The sequence below is a fragment of the Prionailurus viverrinus genome, chromosome A2 (assembly GCF_022837055.1).
Source record: "Prionailurus viverrinus isolate Anna chromosome A2, UM_Priviv_1.0, whole genome shotgun sequence".
Taxonomy (NCBI): domain Eukaryota; kingdom Metazoa; phylum Chordata; class Mammalia; order Carnivora; family Felidae; genus Prionailurus; species Prionailurus viverrinus.
The window spans coordinates 35,098,345-35,114,630 of record NC_062562.1 but is presented as its reverse complement, the minus strand read 5'-3'; the positions used below and the strand labels follow the sequence as shown (position 1 = coordinate 35,114,630).

Below are 16,286 nucleotides of genomic sequence, written 5' to 3'. Positions count from 1 at the left end.
GGGACCAAATGCTGGCTGCTGGAACCGTGGTGTCCCATCGCCAGTCTCGTCACTGTGGCCCTACGCGTTAACAGGTGACCCTTGTTAATTAACTTGTGTTTACTGACTAGCTCCCGTAGGCACATATGCCTCTTAGGCCTTGTTTGAGAACTACCCTTGAGCCAATTATAATTCCTTCCAAGACATATTTGCAGACTTTATTAATACTAAGAAGCCACTTCCGGCCAACTTCATGAGGTATGACCACGCATCCATGTAACTTGGTGACACGGCTGACAACCACTGACTTATGGCAAGTCTGGCCTCAGGTTTTCCTCAGCACATTCATGCGAGCCTATTCTTGGGTTAGCGCCTCTCAACAGGTGGGAATTAGGGCTACAGATGCAGTGCCTAGTCTATAAATATAGTCAGTTATGTCTGGGGTCCTGGCTTTCCTGTGTAAGGACTGGCTATTATTATTTTTAAAAATAATGCAACTAGCTGCCAAAACAAATAAAGGAGGGCTTAACACTTTCCAAAAAAGTGAAACAAACTAAATAACAAACAGACAGATGAGAGCCATTCACTGACCAATGATGTGAGCATGCCAGACTTCCATTGATACGCCTCCGAGAAGTTTTACAAGGAAAAAAAAACACCTGGCTTATTCAACCTAAAAGTTTTAAATGTTAAAAAAAAATTATTTAATTCCTTTTAGTTTTGAAGGAGAGACAGAGTGTGAGCTGGGGAGGGACAGAGAGAGAGGGAGACACAGAATCCGAAGCAGGGTCCAGGCTCTGAGCTGTCAGCACAGAGCCCGACGCGGGGCTCGAACTCACAAAGTGTGAGATCATGACCTGAGCTGAAGTCAGACACTTAACTGACTGAGCCACCCAGGTGCCCCTAAAAGTTTTAAATCTTTAACATGAGATGGGTGTGTGTCTGTGTGTGTGTGTGTGTGTGTGTGTGTGCGCGCGCGCGTGTGTGTGTCTTTCTTTTTAATTTACTTTTAAGTGTGAACATGACTCTATTTTAAACAGTTTGTCTGAGGTCCACGGGCACTAGGATATCTGATTCGATCACTGCTGCCATTAGTCCTGAGTCCTCCCTTTCCTTAGTACATCTTTTATCTTATTTTCTCACATTTATAAACTAGATGGAGGTGGGTTAGCCCTAGAATTTGGTAGACACTAAACCTTTTATTTAGAAGACAGACAGCTCATCAAAAGGAATACGCTACATTTCTTTGTCAAGGAAACCTTAAGAGATCTTGAAATGAAAGTGTCAAGCTTAATTAAAAGAAAAACTCATATTATGGCATGCTATTTAACCTTCCGGGACGCAGTGCATATCCCACGTGAGGAATGTGTGGATCTCCTCATGTAAACAATTTTTATACCTTTCGTAACTTATATCAGTGACAATGACAAGGTAGCATAAGATGCCACACTATAAAATCACCATACTCTTTTGTGAAAGTTACACTGGATTTCACCAGAAAAAGGATGTTGGATTGTGTGTTGGTGAAAACATTCTTCATCATTCGATAATGGAATAGAGCCAAGTAGCAAAACTTCTCGGTGTGCTTGCCAAATCCATTAATAGATAAATCTAATCAGGCAAAAAAAGTCAACAAATAAGCTCTACCTAACTGGCAAATCTGTCTTATGAAATGAGCCATATTTTCTTTTTTACCAAGAAACGGGGTCTGGATGAAACCCTTTCCATTTGCTCTAATTGTGTTATGACATTATTCATCATCCTTGGTGCACAAGCTCAAAATCATTATTAGTCATACCACACTGAGCTCTTTATTACCAGCAATACATGATAAAAGTTTTTAAACCACACATGTAGGCATGGGGTAGCTACTGAATCCCCCCCTAACTGGGGTGGGTCCAATTTAAACACAACGTGACGGTTCACACATTTGTATAAGGGACTTGATAAATCCAAATTGAATTTGATGACATTTACAAATATTTGCACGGTTTTACCGGACGGTTGCCTGATTCTGATGTGGTCTTTTTTTCTCCTTCTCTCTTCTTCCAGGCCTTTCCAAGGGAGGCTAATGCATCAAGTAACCACTACGAAATGAACTGACAGACTCTAGACTAATTCTTTCATTGACTTACAGGCTCTGGCTACAGAAGAGGAGAAGCTGTGAGTTCCTCATATCATAAATTATGAGAAGGGTCTGTATGCGCGAGGCCAAACTTCACATTGAGTTTCCATTCAGGACCAACGCTGTTAACAGGGTATTCCAGGAAACAGTAATCTCATAGAAAAGACTACATGATCACAGAATTTGGGGCAATAACAATGCTTGCAGAGTTTTTAATAGCAAACATCTCAGATTAGTTCCTCTTATTTAAGAATGTTAGGAGATGTTACATAAAAATCCAGATTGCTGGTGCTCTTGGAAAAAATTGAAGATGTAACAAGGCAGTGAATATATCCTCACAGAGAAATAATTTCTTGTACCTTCTTACTAGGCAGGGATATGCTGTCCATTAGTCAAGTATCCACCTAACATGCCTGGATTTGGGAAGATTTTTACTTTGCTCCCCGTGTTTTAGTCTTTCCTGAAGACATACAACACTTTTTGTGCATTAAAGGTTCTGAAAATTTCCTCAGTAAATATCTCTGTTTATTTTATTAAAAATGTTCCCCCAATATATTTGATTAGGGAGGTTTTTTCCTCCCCATCTTGGGATGTACCGTTCTAGGTCACTCTTTGCGTTTAGGATCTCAGTTGTTACTCTGAAAATTATAGGTGAAAGTTGATTGCCAATATATTACTCGGTACACGGAAAGGGACCATAAATTCAAGAGACTGTGATTTGGTTGTATGAATCTTAAGCTATCTTCTGGCAAATATCTGTGAAAGTATTTGGAAAGCCTAGATTTTGTAGTTAGGATTCCATTTCCATTTCTGGATTGCTTTTATAGGCATTCAAGATGGAGAACCCATCTATCTGATTAGAGTATCTACATATTCAATCAGACTTCAAGTTATACTGGTAGGCATTAAGGAGCCTCTGGATATTACCTGAGGTTTAACTTTAAAACTCCAAACTAGGCGGCCCAATGTGCTGGTGATCTAATACAAAGCCCTAAAACATGTATTCTAGAGGGAAGGCTTTGGAGAAAAAGTAGATATCCTTGCAATATGATAGGTTAAGCAACAGGAATGTATAATACTATTACACTATCCCAGGTAGATAACAAGTAGTTATTTCCTTTTTATAATCATTATCTGAGTAACTTTTAGAAAGAGAAGATGGACAAGAATTTCTTTTTTCGGGATGGGAGCCCCATATGTATTGTCCAAGTGACCGGTACAGAAACCCAATAATGGGATTTGACATTTAATCTTGCTGGCTGAGAACACAGCAGTCATAGTAATGAATTTCTGATTTTCAGAATACTGGGGTTGGAAATATTGGCTGCGATTGTAGCAAATACGTCATGGAAAAATTCTGGGTGACTACGAGTCTCTAAGCAGGGTGTTCTGTGGATTTGGCTAAAACTGACTCAGGAAAAATAAATGGCAAATAAAGAGGACAAGTAGGTTTAGAAAGAAGTTATTTACCACTTTAATAGGGCTGTCCAGCATTTGGTCACATAGATCATTTTGAAACCTAATTGCTTTAATGGTCTTCCTATCTCACCAGAAGAGATTTGAATACTCATGAAAAAAGCAAATCAAACATAGAAAGAGGTACCATGATAAGACTTGTTGCTACAGCACTATGTACTTAATGATGCCAGACTTTGGATTTCATTGGAGGACATTTCTGCAGTCTAGGACAGCTATACAAAGCCTTAAGACATTGTATTTACAGAACTTATTAATACAGGGATCCGTATTCTACCATAATTTTGCCAGAGTCTTAATAGCACGGTGGAGCAGCTCCCTCAAGAATTCTTATTTTTCTTATCTGTGGAAAAGCTAGTAGTTCTAAAAATACTTTCCTGGAAGAGGTTAGGATGGTTATTATAGATCAATTGAATATAAAGTATGGTTATGTAAGCCAAGCTTGCATGCTAATATTGCACAGGGTAGAAAGCAATAAAACAGGACGATGTGCTTCCTTGGGCCATCTGGTAGAAACAGAAGGAAGCTCTCGATTCAGTATTGTTACGATGCCTCAGATTCCAGGAGTCCACCTGTAGCTGGCCTTCCAGCGTGAGTGCCATGTTGAAATTTCAGAAGGGCACATGTCTTCCTCGCCAAGAGAAAAAGAAATGCAACAAAACAAAACAAGACATCCAAACTCAAAGAGGTATACCAGCCGCCTCAAACTGTGGTATTGTTCATTTCTTGAAGAGAATATATAATATTTCAAAATATTATATATATACATATATTTAAAATGGTACAAAGTAACTATAGATCCAAATTAGAAGATAGTTGATCGTTCTTCGTAATCCCAAAAATTTTCACGGAGAAAACCCTTTTTTTAAACCCACTTTCCATGGTGTTGCCAAAAATGCAGGGTCTTCTCACTATAGGATACTTCATGACACACAGTAAAAGCACTGTGATTTTCTGGTAACCAGTCAAAGTGCAAATAAGAAATCCATTTGGCTTGTAATGTGTAAGATGTTTTAAATTCTTAAAATGTATTTTCTGCAGAGGTGGTTTTCCTTTGCTACTATAACAAATGCTTCCATTAGGTTCTTGGGTGAATCTGAAACCAAAGAAAGAAAGAAATTTCAGGGAGAAAAGAACAAAATGAAGGCATAAAGAAAGGTGACTAGGCAGAAAATGAGGACATCTTGAATTTTTAGTATGTGGCTTCTTTCAAGTGATCTGAAGCCAAAAATGTTAGTCTACAACTGTAGTTCTCAAATGGTGATAAAAAAGCACACTGACAGGCCATCATATTTTTATCAGTTCATTAAAGGTATTTTGCCACAACCGAGGAAATGGACTCTTGGAGCAATGAATAACGATGATTGGCTTCATGAGCATGTCACATATGCAGTTGCACAGAGCCCTGTGCTGGAAAGGGCCCCACACTTCATTTAATGATCTTCTATTGAAGTCTTGAAATTATTACTAATTTTTAAATGAGAGACGCCATGTTTTCATTTTTGTACTGGGCCCTTCAAATTATGTAGTTAGTCCTACGTCTGATGAGAATTTGAACTGAGTAGGTCATTCCATGACCTTGTCAAGCTGGCTTGCTGTGACAGGTAGAGGGGTGGCCATAAGGTAAAGTCAAGGTGCCATAAAGTAAAGTCAACCTGCCAAGGTTCCAACACATTTTCTTAGGAACACAGGAGGGCTTTGCAGGTTGAGGAACTCTCCCTCTCAGTGACATAGTATTCAAGAGTAACCAAGAGCATACTCCTATAACTAATGATGCCATTTAATCTATTTGAATATGGCCCAAAGACTCTAACATTCAACAGGATACATGCACAGAGTGTCACTGGTTTAGGGCAGAAATGATGATTCTAATAGAGTTGAAGGTTCTACTTTAGAGTTCTAGGAATAGGCATTTTTCTTCATAATCTCTTGGTTCTTTATAGTCTTAGAAATTGAGTGTTCTGGGTCCAGGGGTGGAGTCCATTAAAAGATTTTAAGGTTGGATAGGAATAGTAATAAAGTTGCCTTTCAAAAGTTGGTTGTGCCATGGGCAGCATGTGTAAGAAATCTTCACACACTTATTATTTTTTTTATCCTCTCCTTAGAAATGACAGATTCTTCCAAACCTTGGTTTCCTCCATTCTGATAATGTGTATCACCTCCTGTTTCCACTGTCTTATTTTTCACCAAAAGGAGGGAGAAAGTGACATTTACAAAACTGAAATGGGTTGCCTTTCTTTTATCTCTATCAACTTACCATCTCTACCCCGCGCTACCCAACTTTAGGCCCTATCCTCCATGTAAGAACAGGAGGTTGGTCATCACATCCCAAGACCTTCACACATTAACTTTACAGAGCAGAGGCTTAAATATATTTATTGGCCAAAGAAATGGATGAGTTCACTTGGACCCAGGGGCAATTGTGACGGCATAAAGTGATTTGTTTTTCCTTCTGGAAATTTCCAAATCCACACTCTCCCTCCTACACTTCTCTCTTAAAGCTAGTTCATACAAAATGGTCTGAACATCAGGATTGTAAAGGCTTTTATAACCCTTGACACCTGATGGAATTTTGAGTGATGAAGCTGGGATGTGTCACAGCTGGAAGTTTGCCCTTCTGTAATATAAAAAACACTAGCTGATGAGAATGGATGGAGATATGTGAGGTCAGAGTCACCGTTAGGAGAATGGGCCCAGGTGAGTGTGGGCAAATGACACTAGTGCATTTGTGTGAAACATCAATTTGGCTGGACAGCCATTGTGGTGAGATGGGCAGTCTAACGTGGCCTTTTAGGGAATGGAACTTGAACTCTGTGTTGTGTATATCTAACTGTTCATTTTCCCAGGAGTCTGAAAGACACTAACATATTGGGTTGAAGGAAATCCAAAGTTGCTTGATAAGTTCCCAGGTATTATACCAGATTATGTTCTACTATTTTAACCTGTTAATTTTGCCTTCCTAGTGACTTTGGTTTTCTCCTCATTTCCTTCCCTGCCTTGTTATGTCCCCCAAAGCCAATGTTCCCTTTTTATATGTGAATTATTACAGCATTGTCAAACAACTTATTTCCTCTGGGGCAAAGTCTGTCTTTATAAATTAAAGCATTATTCTTGAATGCACAGAGTATATACATTTCTTCCTGAATGCATTATATACAGCATCCCCAGCTTATTTTTTTTAAATATGTACTATATTATAGCATATTATGTATTATTATTTCATATACATTAAATATAATATTGATTATAGGGAATTAGCTCATCTTATTATGGAGAGTGGCAAATTCAAAATCTGCAGAGCCAATTTCCCAACAGCGCCCCCAGCTTTCAAACTTATGTGTTTTTTTTTGTTTGTTTGTTTTTAGAAATGTTTTTATTTTTATTTCTATTTTTGAGGGAGAGAACATGCGAGCAGGGGACAGGGGCAGAAGGAGAGAGAGAGAGAGAGAGAGAGTCTTAAGCAGGCTCCACGCCCTGCATGGAGGTTGCCATGGGGCTGGATCCCATGACCTGAGCCACCAGGGGCCCCTCAAACTTATGTTACGTTTAAAGAAAAAAAATAAACCAATATTTATGTAAAACCATAGGAAACTACCTCTTGTGAATATCTGGATTGGTTTGTCTTGCCACAAACTACCAACAAAGTAATTCAATGAAACAACTGAAGCAATGGTCGAGCAGGTGTAGTTTAAAATTTAGCCATGAAACTTCACCCAGGGGCGCCTGGGTGGCGCAGTCGGTTAAGCGTCCGACTTCAGCCAGGTCACGATCTCGCGGTCCGTGAGTTCGAGCCCCGCGTCGGGCTCTGGGCTGATGGCTCAGAGCCTGGAGCCTGCTTCCGATTCTGTGTCTCCCTCTCTCTCTGCCCCTCCCCCGTTCATGCTCTGTCTCTCTCTGTCCCAAAAATACATAAACGTTGAAAAAAAAAAAAGTTAAAAAAAAAAAAAAAGAAACTTCACCCAGATGTACCAGGCTTCTTCCCAGGAGGGTTTCTGGCACCAGCTTTATTGTACCCCATGCTGGGTTTTGGAAAACTTCTCAAGGGTGACTACCTTCTCTCCGTAAAATGACATTCAGGAAGCTTCCTCTTTCCTAAGACTTATTCTCTCCAGTCTCCTGAAAGGGAAGCCTGTGCCTCATTCTACTTATCTTTTCTCCTTCCTTCTGCAGGTTATACTGTCACCCAGATCTAGTTTCCCCAAGGTTCTCCTTCAGACTGTGGCCTGTTGTCCTGGCTAGTTCATATTCTGGGGTGCCTGGTCCTTTAAATCAAACAATGAATTTCTACTCTCCACCATCCTTAAAAAATGAGCACCATGCAACTTTGAATTAGATCACACTTTGAAACATCTTTTGTTTATCTACATTGCACAGACTGCTGAGAATTTTGACTCAGGGTGATTATTTGGGAAGTAATTCATAATAGGAAGGTTTTGAAAAAACCTATATAGGGAAAATGACATCTTAGGACTCTATCTTGCAAATATCTTCATATTGGCGTTACTTTTAAAAAATAACAGTATGACGGAAACTCGCAGTTGCCATTAACAATCTGGGGATGTTTCTTCTGTGGTTTTTTTTTGTTATTGTTTTCTTTTTTTTTTTTTTTTTTTTACTGAGACCACTCTCTTTGAATCGGTCTTATATGTAAGAACCAAAGAGGTGATTTTAAAAATTTTTCCTCTTTGAGAAGAACTTGAATTTTTTATCCTAAAGATTACCTCTTAAATAAGAGTAGAACATTGAAAACCTATGACTCACAATTAAAGTATATCTGTTTATTAAACTGTTTTGAAAGTTAAACTGCCAGAGTCAATACTTGAAGTGTACAGGCATATTTATACTGTGACAGGGAAAAACACATAGGTCATACTAGAAAAATTAATATAAAACCTATTTGGGAGCCTATGATCTAAGGACTGGTGTTGGCCTGCCATTTATACAGAATGGAAAGCTCCTGTATGTATCAGCTGAAGTTAATTGGTGCCTTTGTGTTTAAAAGTGCTTATTTCACTGTGAATTTCTTTGTAAGGAAGTGGGGAGAAAATTTAAGTCAGTAGTAATGTCTGAGTCCTCTCAAGGTGTAAAAAGTACAGCTTAGTGTTTTCTTTTCCTTCTCTAAAGACAGAGTTGAGATTTATTAGTTGAGTGATGTGTTGCTCACACGACTGTAGAGCAACCTCTTATTTCCTCGCTTGAAATGGATGCACATATCAGAACAGGTACATCCTCTGCTTTCAAACCAACTGCATGGGTGATTTATTTCTCTTGTACACTCAACTGTCGGGTTGTATTCAGCCCACCCAGGACAGTAGCAGACACAGAGGCTGTGCTCCAGCCTCTATTATTGTGATCAGACCTGCACTGTACTTCTGTGAGGAAAGAAAATGTCTAGGATGTATTTACAGTGTTTTAAAATATACTCTACAGAGGCCAAAAAAAAAAAAAAAGAGTGTTACACAGTCATAAAAAGTAGCATTAACAATTTCTGTGCTTTGTTTATTTATATTCTATTTTCCAAAGAGTCTCCTAGTTGGTACCCTTGGAATCTCACATACTCAAATCCTGATGTAATTTGACTTGTATTCTTATTCTTGACTGAGTTTCAGGTCTGGAGGAACCATAAGAGCAGGGTTTATATTCAATAAAGGGAGATCAGTTATCATTTGGAAGAGGAAATAGAGTTTTGGCAGAAAATACATCAGCAACCTGTTTTAAACAATGGTGATCGAATTCCAATCATACTGATGATAATTCAGAGTATCTGAAAACTGACTTGGAGGGGTGTCTTCAGATTGTTTCGTAAAATTAGTTTCAGGCAAAATGTAACCAAAGGGAAATATGAAATCCACTCTCCATCAGTTAATGAAGATGGTTTCTGGAGGTAAGTGTCATGAACTGGGTTAATTTTTGAATAATCTCTCCTGAGGCTGTTTCTTTGAAGTGAAATATGATAATCCAAGCTGAGCATCTCAGGTGCATGAATGCATGTTAACAAGCTAGGATGGTTCAGGAACCTCTCTTGGCTACAAGCCAATGAGGTATAACAATTTACTGCTTAATGCAGTCAATATAGGCAATGAAATTGGATATGCAGAAGAGTCTCCACTTATCTTATGTATGAAAGATATGTTTTATAAGATACTATGTTTTCTGTATCACGAGGCTGCCAGTACCAATGTTATTTCTTGAGAAGATAATGCTGAGAACAAAGATCAATTTAAGACTCATTATATAGGGGTGGGAATTAGAGATGACCTTTTAAATTTGAGTCACCCTTTTGGAAGGCTACAAGTTCAGCATGTTGGGATTTGTAACTGGTGGATCTGGCTTTCAACAATACCCCAGTACATTAAAACACATATACACACAACAGGGCTGAGAGCCACATGATATACATACATAAAACCACACTAGTTATTAAAATATTGACATGATTGTAATTATGTAATTAAAATATTGTACTACATTTGAATAAATACTGTCTTAAGTGCTCTGAGCTACCCTTTCTACCCTGCCCTCTTTAGGACTCCCCTACTTTCCCATGATCTATTATCTACAGGGCCAATGGCTATCCTACCTGGGCTTTTCCAAACCGCTCTGGCAACATGACACCAATTCTCATGGGTTGGATGGCCTCACCATATAGGTTGTTATGTATTTTGAAGATAGCTCCTTATTTTACCACAGAAACCAAGGAATGATAATTCACATCACAAAAACTTTTCACTCATTTAAAAGATCATCAAATAATTCTTGTAAAGAACATGTAGAAAATGGCTGTACTTAAACGCAGCCCTCTTCCGCAAACCATCTGGACGAATTAGGCAGGACTCTTATTTTCTTATCTATTTTGAGCACCGTAGTAGTTGGCTGAATTATGCGACTAATTGCTTTACTGTTCTTCTTCCTTTTGGCTATGCTAATCCAGCTTTATTTGTGACCCAGTCACACAAACGCTAAACTGCTCAGCAGGGAAAAGTCAAGTTCCATGTCTAACTTCTTGTTGCTGGATGGACACCGATATGAACAGTTAAGAATGTTTTCTGTCAGGGAAAAGGTCTTCTTATCTCCTGTTCAAAGCTTCCCTGGATGCTGTTGTACAACTCAAAGGCAACGCGGTATGGTTGGTAACATGCATGAGATATTTGAAAGAAATGCACTTACTCTTGTGGTCTTAATTTTATTGCCTGTAGCGCACATCCAACCGGAATTATCAGGTAGCGTTTTACATTCTTCTCCTTCTAGACAAGGCTCCATCTCACACCACCATTTCCCAATCACTATGGAGGCTGTGCAAAAACAGGAAACAAGTGTGTTTGCAATTCATCCAAACAACGTGGGCACCAATGACGTGACCCTCTGTAGGTGCTCATTCTCTTTGAAGCACGCTACTTTCTCTTGAACCTTCTAGGGCCGGCTAAGAATTCGCTATGAAGAAAAGTAATATTGTCATTGACCGGTCTTACAGAGCAAATCCAATTTTCTACTTTTATGGTTTTATCAAGCAACAGTTTGTCAAAAATCACCCTCGTACCCTGAAAGATGAAAATCTATGCATTGGGAGGTATACTCTCTGGAGAAAACTTTATGTTTTCACAATCCGAGGACCTTTTACTCTTTCTTTTCAGGGAAGGGGACAAAAGTAGTAACTGCCCTTCAGAATGATAGAGCTATTCCTTCAGAAAGGCAAGTTTATCCACCCAGCATTAGGGCTCATCTCCCCCCCCCCCCCCCCCCCCCCCCCCCCCCCGCCTCAGGCCTTCTTTGAGAATTTCAAAGGCCTACCAACAGGAAAAAAAAAAAAAAAGAAATGACTGGAACCATAAAAGAAAGCCTGCAAAATAAAAACCAATAAAAACCAAGGGTGTTAATAAATAGAAGTATTTGTTTACAATCACAGGTATATTCATGTCAGCTGCATTTCCTGTTGATGTTTGATATGAGGTGGGTCGAACTTTCCCAAGTTGAGCCTCTGATAAAAAAAGCCCTATTTTGCAGGGTGATATCAAAGATGACCACAACGGGAAGCTGGCGATGAACTGAGTGGATGTATTTATAGCACAGTCTGGTTTTTGTTTTAAGATTTTATAAAATAGCGATTGGATGCACTCCACCCAAGTCAAGGAGCTCCACATCTTCCTTACTGCCTTCATGAGCGAAGAATTATTTCTGCCATTCGAAATTCTCAAAACGTCTGCCAGTGGTTCTTGTGTCGTGCTTTCTGATTGCCTGTTTTCACACTGGACTAGAACCCTAGTTCTAGAGATACTCGCCTTCAGCCTCTGACACCTGCCGGAGGGGAGTCCCCACCTTGATGTTTCCTTCTCACAATGACAAAGAGGCCAGATGACAGCTGTTAACATCACAGAGGATTCTTATTAAAATGGAACGAAGTAAATCCCGAAACAAAGCAGGAGTACATTATAAGTTCCCCAGCCGGAGAGAGGAATTAGATTGCTAATTTAAACACAGAATGGTTTAAACATCCGGATGTCTGCCCATATTCAAGCTTTCTTCTTTCTACACTACCCTTACTTTGGACTTTCCTTCCTCTGGAAGCCAGCGTATGGAATGCAAAATTTGATCTTATATGCAAAATCACGTCTACTCCATTATCGGGTCAATTTAAGGAATTTTTCGGGGGTAATTTTGCCTCTGCTTGATTTATACCTTATGTGCGGACCAGAATGAACCACATAAAATGCATCTCCATTGGAATATAGCACGCAAGTATAGGAAGTAAAATCTCCTAAATAGTCCATCCGTATGCAAGACAACGTGATATTTTGGTAAAACATGGAGTAGTAACAGAAGACACAAATTCTCCACAGGGTACAAAATGATTATGAGAGTTAAGAGCGTCTTTCTTTTCAATAGCAGGGTTCTCTATGAGCATGTGGAATAAGGGAAGATTCCAGTCACAGGTAAAAGAGACCCGATTTAGGTGAATTAATAGGTGACGATGTTACATGAGAGAAGCATGTACTTTGGCAGCACGAAAAACACATGCAGCGTTGAAAAGGGAACAAAAATAAATTGCAAAGCTTCCAGTAACCTAAGATAAAAGCCAGGGTTTGGCAGTGTTTATTGAGAGCCTAGAATCGGAAGCGTCCTTTCGGTTAGCACTCAGGCAGCAACAGGCTGGTGACATTTGCCACACTTGTCCCCTGAAATCCCACCTAATATTTCACTATTGCTGCCCTGAATCGACACCAACAAGAATGGAAAGCCTCTGATCTTAGCTCCGAGGGGGAATTGCCTTTCCAGACAGTCTTCCATTTAGGGTTTGTGACTTTCTTTTTTTTTCCCCACAGAGGCACACAAATAATGAACAACTGCCAGCGGGGTCAGCTTTAGCATCTCTACTTTCTTCTAAAGGACGCTGTTCCTTCTTCTTGAGGTTGCTCTCTGCCCTCTCAGAGCTGACCTACTCTGTTGTTAGCTAACAAAGCAGTTTCTTTCTCTTAAGCATTAATGTCTTCTAAATGAAAATGTAGACAATAGGAAAAAGAATGCATCTCAAAACCCAGAGATCACCTTTAATTCAAGGGAGTAAAGGTCCACTGACTCAAAGGGAAAAAGGAAAGCCTTTCTAAGAATAAAAAACATCCCCAGACTGGCCTGTAATCTCTAAAAATTCCTATTACACTTGCTTCTCCTTAACAGAGTTGGATGCTTTGACGTTACCCTCTGGTTTATTGGCATCTAGTTCATTCTTCCAGGGTTGCTTTTCTAAAGATGCTATTAGACTGATTTTGCTTTTGATTTATGCATTACATGGTCATTTTAATATCTTTCACATCATCTTGTAGGTCAAACTATAGTCTTTTCCCCTAATTTTTTCATATACTCGTATTTCCTGCAATATTTTCAAAAAAAAATTCACAGAGAGGATTTACAAATTGTGCTCTCTCCTCCCATACTGGAAGTCACCTAAAACCTTCAGATTATTGAAAGAGGAATGATCGATTAGATTTAATCAATAAATGCAATATTAATGCAACTTAACTGGCTTCATAATTTTTCTTATGGAGATACCTGTAATAAGAAAAATGCAGGCACAAATAATTCTCAATATCTTGAATTACAACGGTCAGTGCAATAATAAAAATGATAATGGACATTTTTGATGGCCTCTTCTGGGTTTCTGTGTTAGGTACTTCAAAATGTATGATCTTAGGGGCGCCTGGGTGGGTCATTCGGTTGAGCTGAGCGACCGACTTGGCTCAGGTCATGATCTCACGATTTGTGACTTCGGGCCTGTGTCGGGCTCTGTGCTGACAGCTTGGAGCCTGCAGCCTGCTTCCAATTCTGTGTCTCCCTCTCTCTCTGCCCCTCCCCTGCTCATACTCTGCCTCTCTCTGTTTCTCAAAAATAAATAAATGTTAAAAAAAAATTTTAAATGTATTACCTTAATCTTCAGAGCAATCCTAACGGTGGGTATTATTATGAACCCATTGTATGGATGAAAAAAAAAAATGAAGCTCAGAGAAGTTAAAAAACTTGGCCAAGCTTACACAAGTAGGAAGTGTAGGAATTAACACTACGTACAGGCCTGCTTAATGACAAAATCCTTGTTTTTCATCATTATAGTGCTAACTTATGATAGTTTTGTGTTCAGGATTCAGAGAACTCCTAAGAAACATATGATTGCTGAGCGAAGGAATGAATTCTCTCTGATGTCTTATTATTGAAAAAAAATTCATATAAATACAAACGCTTGAGGAAAATACAAAACATGTAGTTTCTCATAAAATTAAGTTAACATAAAAATAAGTTGCGTAATAGCTAGTTTATATATTTGTTTCTTCCTAGACAGAGCTCCATATTGCTTGATTTTATTACTTACAGCATTTTAACAGAAAGTCTCAGTAGTGAATAATTTTTGAAGCCACAAGAAACTTGTGAGGTAGACATATAACTTCTGTGAGGACTTTTTATCCCCTAGAAGAACAGAGTTAATTAAATATCAGCTGCAAAAACCAACTCTCTCTTATCTATGATGATTAGGAGAGAGGCTCTTAAAGGTCCCTTTTAACCCTGGGGTTTGGAATTCGCTCTCTTACTGGATCATGTTCAGGAAAATATCTGATCTTCAACTTGGTCAAGAATGTTCATTTTCCTTGAAAGATTCTTAAAATTACTAAAGCTACCTTAATCATGAGTTTTGATTTCATCCTTACATCATCATGTTGCTGCAGAGCAAAAAAAGAGACTGTAAATGGAGACTCAATCCAATTTTCAGTGAGAAGTCTTAAATAGAGAAGTCCTTCTGTTGCTGTTATTGTTGTTTACTTTGTGGTATCTTACCACGTAAAGAGAACAAGGTACTGATAAGCAATGGAGTTAATAAATACAGCAAATATACATGATCTTATTAAAGAGCCAAAGTCCCTTTTTATCGTTTCAATAAACAATGTTTGGGTCTCAATTTAGTAAGTGTTCTTTGGGCACTTTCTGCAGCCAAAGGACTATGTGGCTTAGTGACATGGATAAAATGATGAACATGACATAGTTCCTGCCCTGAGAGCTTATGACTTAGCTCAAGGTTTCTCTCTCTATGGGCACTATTGGCATTTTGGCATGTGTTATGGTAAGGAGGTATAAATGAGCAAAGTGCTCCTCTGGCAGGAAGCACGTTATTGTGCAGGAAGAATAGGCTCACGCTGGGAGTGGGAAGGGAAAATCTTAATAAGATTGTGGAAGTTCTTGAAAGCGTGAAGCTCAGGCTTCCCTCCCCCCTCAAAGGAATGGCAAGTCACTGAATATTCTAGATTCTGTGAGCAAAGGGAAGAAGACATGATTAACGGGTGACTGGGGGAAGATGGATTTGGCAGTGATGTACAAGATGGAAGGAGGAAGAAGAAAGTAGCTGAAATGCCACATGAGCACAGGTGCATTCAAACAGAAGGGATAGGTCTTGCTTTTGGATGCCTCCTCCAGAACTGTGAAGAAGGGCAGAGCTGAAAGCGATGTCAGGAACAACTGAGGAAACCATATGGCAATAACTCAACTATGTTAGCCGTAACCTTAACCACACCGCACTTGAATTATTAGCTCGTGTGCCTATCTATTCACCAGGCAGTGTGCTTCTTGAGGGCAGGGATCATACTGCATTCGTCTTTGAATGGCACACGGTAACTCAAGGCAGGTTTGCAATTTATGATTGAATGAATAAAAAAAAATGAAAGAGAAAAAGAAAAAAAATCATGCTTCTATCAAAGGATGGTGAGGATGCCATGAGAAAATGCATTCAAAGCACTTAGCAGCGTATCTGGCATTCAATAAATGTTTGATAAATATTAGCTATTATTATCATCGGCATCATCATTTTTATGACTCTAAAGAATAAAATCACTCCAAAACAGAAACACAGTTCTTCACAAAGTGAGAGAGTAAACCATTGTTCTTCGATATTATGCCAAACACCCAGCTTGCTTCTATGACTTATGAGAGTTTGAGCATAAATTAAATGGTTGAACATATGATTGCATTCATGTTCCCAGAAGTACGTTATAAGTACATCAATCAAGACAAATTTCCAGGCTCATTTTTGTGCAACCTGTCATGCAATTTAGGCAATGGCTGGAACTCCATTAGAAGGCTGGGACAGCCCTCCCGCCTTCCTTTTCGCACAGGTTGTTGGAACAGCTGCTACAATGCTCTTCTTCAAAAGACGTGCAGTGGCTCCCTCTGTGTTACT

At 39.1% G+C, this 16,286-nt stretch overlaps 1 protein-coding gene across 1 annotated transcript in view; it reads right to left on the bottom strand.

The window, feature by feature from the left end:
- Positions 1 to 3,590: 3,590 nt before the first annotated feature.
- The window catches only part of TAFA1 (TAFA chemokine like family member 1), a 511,847-nt gene continuing 499,151 nt past the window's right edge, over positions 3,591 to 16,286 (bottom strand). The window contains exons 3-4 of the mRNA XM_047826724.1: positions 10,748 to 10,872; positions 3,591 to 4,676 (exon numbers count right to left, since the gene is read on the bottom strand). Coding sequence (XP_047682680.1) covers positions 4,659 to 4,676; positions 10,748 to 10,872 — 143 coding nt within the window. The 3' untranslated portion in view covers positions 3,591 to 4,658. The remainder of the gene's footprint in view (positions 4,677 to 10,747; positions 10,873 to 16,286) is intronic.